Genomic DNA, 5000 nt, shown 5'->3' with positions numbered 1-5000 from the left:
CTCGCAGTACCACAGTTTTTGTGCCATCCCATTCAACTACAACGCCTGTCAATGATCTCTCTCACTCGATAACAAGTTCATCTTTCGTTCTTATGAGTGGTTCTCCTACAACATCCCCCTCCCCAGAATCGTCAGCACTTCAAGCAACATCAGATCCGGTGCCGACTTCCTCATCCTCCTCATCAGCATCTCAGTCATCAAGCACAACCCTGTCATCGACCTTAACATTTTTCACCGTGGCACAAACAACGAAATCAACACCACAGGCATTATTTCCAGAATTCACTCAAATAACAACAGCACCATTAGCACCCCTTCCTCTAACTGCAGTGCCAGTAACACCCCCTCCGCCACTACCCATACCTGCACCACCAGCACCCCCTCCACCCCCACCGGCACCACCCCTACCCCCACCTGTCCTACCAGCACCTCAACCAACATTTACCGATGCACTTCCGCCAACAGCAACAACTGTGACATCGCCAGCGGCCAGTCAGGATCGACATTTCTGCAGTAAGTATTCGTATTATATGCTACATATTTATCAGTCACAAAATACTCCTCTGAATTTACAGAAATATTAAAACACGTTTTTTGTTTACCTTTCTGTGTAATTTTATCATTTTAATTCATATTCCATCTCATAGCATCCTTTACTGGCGCCTAAATACATGATGCCGTTGGGCTCTAATATCACGAGTCAAGGTTCCTGTAATCTCCTACCTTTCCATTCGGTTGCAGAAAACAAAGAGGCAGAAAATGCATTTTTTCTCTTGTCGACTTAAATATTCGTTCTAACAATATACCTTCTTTTCAAAACCTAAGGAGGGGAGACGTTAGTGTACTTTGCTTTCAAAATTTGGGATTACCATTTCCTTCAGTTTGACTTATAGATCTTAAGGCACGTTCACACGAGTATTTTTAGCACCTGTTTGTGGTACGATCCACCTTTCGATGTTCCATTCGGTTGATTTCCCAACTTGCTGGTCACACGGGCAATCCAAACCATCGCCCAACCGCTCGATGTCAGCGACAAGCGTCTGCTGATGGCCGCATGGCCGCCCGGCCGTCCTCGCAAGTTATTTGTCATGTGCTGTAGAAATGGAGGCTCAACGATTATTAAAACGACGTATGTGGGTTCGTTCGTGGTTGTAGAGAGGAAATAATAGAAGTGTGTATCATAATTAGCTGCAAGAACTTCGTTTGAAGGATGAATACAGGCAAGTTATTTTGAGGAACTTTGAAGATCCGCGTATGTAAACAATGATAAAGTCACGGGTACTTTCAAATGGATGTCCGTGTAAAGATAACAAACGCTTGCAAAATATAAGGATATTAAATGCAATATCTATTTAAAAATTCATATTAATCGAAATACATATAATTGTTGTTATTTGCGTAGTTGTGTATTCTTTTCTTAGCATAGGCCTACCACAAACACTTGCCATGCCCATATCGCCAATTTCCAAACGATATATAGCGTCCGCTTTTACTTGCGTCCAAGTAGATTATGCAGACTTGGAAGATGAGATAAGTGGAAAAGTTGAAATTACCTCCGACTTATCAACTGAAGTTTTTATGCATGTGACTGACCCTCTAAATCGGCGTAAGGATTAATATCCCAATTGATGCATCAGCAATACCATTTTCCTTCTCTGGATACAGCTAGTCAACAAACTTTCCATTTACATGTCGGTGGATGCCCGCGTCTCCATTTTATTGGAATATACCTCACAAAATTATCATTTCTATTTCATAAACATTTTTTCTATTCATGTCAAGTCTTGCCTCATGACAGGCACCTGATTTAGTGCTATAACTTATTAGACTGCCATCTTTAGACATCACTTGCTTTCAGTTGATTCACTTTTCCAGTCAATCAGATTACAGAATCACTTCGAATGCGTCAAAATCTCCCGATTATAATGAAACGTGTGGCTGCTTAATAATCTTTTAGTCATACATACGGTCATCAAATTCAGTAAAACCTTTTTTTATTTGAACATCACATTGAGAACAGTTTACAGACAATGCTACCAGCTTCACAATATATATTAGACTTGGGAGACACCTCAAATAGCTTTTGATTTCCATTTCTCTCTGCTTTGACCAGGCAATTGTGGCATCAGTCAGATCACGGTTCCGAGGATCGTAGGAGGCCAGGACGCAAACCGCGGGGAATTTCCCTGGCAGGTCAGTGGGCATCTTCAGCCAGCCAAAGATATCAAAGCCTGTTACCTTTACCATTTCTTTGAGAAATTATGCATTATTATGAAGCATATTGTGTTGTTAATTTGTCACATGCATGGTTACGTACAGACAGATTAATCAAATGCCACCAATATATATGGACTTACGGTCATGAACAGGTACCAACAATACTAATCAGAGTAACATACTTAACATTCTTAGGTACATACGTGTAATGGGAACAGAAATAAGTGTAATCACACAAGAAACAGAGGGATAACAACAGCAAATACAGTGAAGTTAAAAAATACTTCAGGTTGGCATCAAACTGAGCTGGGGAGGCAGGTGTGGCGGTTCTCTCATCAAGCCTCGTTGGGTATTAACAGCCGCGCACTGTTACATGAGTGGGTGAGTTCTCTCTGTTACTACTGGGATATTATGTGACTCGTGTGGGTAAAATAAAGTGATTCTACATCCAATTATGATTGTGTAAAACGAGACTTTATGATATATCATTTAAAAATGTTTTTATTGTAATGATAAAGACAGTTGGAGAATATATGCAAATACCTTAAAATGTACATATCTGGAGTTTGTAAGGCGTTCTGTCCCGCAGGTTCACGTCCACCACTGTGTACTTAGGAGACCACGACAGGTCCGTAAACGAAGAGGGCAGCTTCGAAATGCAAGCGGCGAGTGTGACAGTCCATCCGGATTTCGACAGCTTGACTCTGGTCAGTCCCTGTTGATGTCCACTTGTAATTCGCCGGTAGAATAAGTTATTGTCATTTACCGAAGTATAGTTACTGTTGCCTCTTTAACTTATTATGATGCTGTGGCTTGATATGAATGCCATGTCCGCTGTGATTTTAATTTATCCATTGTATTAACACGAAGATGTCACCAAAGAGTCAAATACTTGTCGCGACACCCGTTTGCCATTACCTTGTTTTTCGGATTTTTGGTAACTATGTATTTCAAAAATCATAAACTCAACAATAATACTTACAGTACCGATATCAATAGTACTAAAAAAGAATCACGAAATTTTAAACAATGGGGAATTCATAAGGTCACACAGGCCCTACTGATTAACTCCTTGGGGACTGAACACTTGTGGAGCCAATTGTGAGCTATAGATTTCACGATAAAGCTATAGTTGACAGTGTATGTACTACTCGTTTCGAAATTCAGTTAATTTACAAGGCATTGTTCATCTCCCACACAGGATAACGACATAGCACTACTGAAACTATCTTCCCCCGTGACGTTCAGCTCAACAGTGGCACCCATATGCCTCGCCAGACCTTCCGAAGTGCCGCAGTCGGGCGTGGGCATTACTACGGGATGGGGCACTACTGCTTGGCGTGAGTATCGTCATTTTTTATTTCTCTGCAGATGCATTGTGAACGTACACGTGAAGGACAGAAAGGAAAAGGCTGCCAAAGGAAAGTAGAAGTAACAATAAGGCATATTGGGATGGAATCCAACCATCTCTTTTCTTATAACCCTGCTAATGTCACACACACACACACACACACACACACACACACACACACACACACACACACACACACACACACACACACACACACACACACACACACACACACACACACACACACACACACACACACACACACACACACACACACACACACACACACACACACACACACACACACACACAAACATACACACAAACATACACACACACACACACACAAACACACGCACACACACAAACACACACACACACACACACACACACACACACATATACATACATAAACATACACACACACATACACACACACACACACACACACACACACACACACACACACACACACACACACACACACACACACACACACACACACACATACACACACAAACACAAACACACACACACACACACACACACACACACACAAACACAAACACAACACACACACACACACACACACACACACACACACACACACACACACACACACACACACACACACACACACACACACAAACATACACAAACATACACAAACACACACAAACACAACACACACACACACACATATCATTATAAGAGAGGAGAGGGAGAGATAGATAGACAAACAGTCAGGTAGGCAGATAGAGAGGTAGGTATACATAGAAATAGGTAGATAGATGAGGAGAGAGAGTGAATTTGAGTTTTAAACAGTTTATTTGGTCTAAAAGCATACAAATGAGTTACATTGAAATAAATCTTCAGACGTGACTCTTGGGCAGTAGGACAATGCATATATTAATCAGTAATTAAGACATAATAAGATAAAGTTAGAAAATGCGACGAATTTAAATAAAATAAGAATTTAATGAAACTAAATGTTATAAACGAAGACAAATATGATCGTATCATCAGGAATTAAACATGGCAGGTCAGCCTAACCTAATTGTTAGAATAAACGAAAACGGTAAAATTATATCAAATGAATAAAAGCAAATCATAACAAATGTGAAAGCGGGTGTAAAATGAACATGGCAGGTCATATACGTTAATATACACATACCACATCACTAAGGGATAGATACATATCGTTTGAAGTGGTATTCCATACACCATGAAGCTTCACTGATGACTAAAACAACAAGGTTTGCTTGTTTTATATATGAGATGGAATGTTATGTAGGATTGACCTCGGTATGTGATGTAACTTTGGGACTGTGAGGAGGATTTTCGTCTAGGACAAAGCATAGATTGATTGCGTGTGAGTTACGGATTGTTGTGTTCAGTATCGTAATAATAATTGTAACTTAGGTGGCCATTT

General features: G+C 40.5%; 1 protein-coding gene across 7 annotated transcripts in view; it reads left to right on the top strand.

Moving 5' to 3' along the window:
• The window catches only part of LOC113818120 (zinc finger CCCH domain-containing protein 13), an 18365-nt gene that overhangs the window by 11535 nt on the left and 1830 nt on the right, over nt 1-5000 (top strand). For 3 of the 7 annotated variants that reach the window (XM_027370275.2, XM_027370274.2, XM_027370273.2), the window contains 5 exons: nt 466-513; nt 2114-2193; nt 2507-2598; nt 2807-2924; nt 3419-3557. In XM_027370275.2, the coding sequence (XP_027226076.2) occupies nt 466-513; nt 2114-2193; nt 2507-2598; nt 2807-2924; nt 3419-3557 (477 nt within the window). Of the gene's footprint in view, nt 514-2113; nt 2194-2412; nt 2599-2806; nt 2925-3418; nt 3558-5000 lie in introns of those variants that run through there. The other 4 variants (XM_070131168.1, XM_070131167.1, XM_070131169.1 and 1 more) reach the window with 3 other exon arrangements.

Source organism: Penaeus vannamei, chromosome 16, assembly GCF_042767895.1.
Source record: "Penaeus vannamei isolate JL-2024 chromosome 16, ASM4276789v1, whole genome shotgun sequence".
In the NCBI taxonomy this organism is placed as follows: Eukaryota; Metazoa; Arthropoda; class Malacostraca; order Decapoda; family Penaeidae; genus Penaeus; species Penaeus vannamei.
Note: the sequence above shows the minus strand (reverse complement) of the source record. Positions and strands in the feature narration are given on the sequence as shown.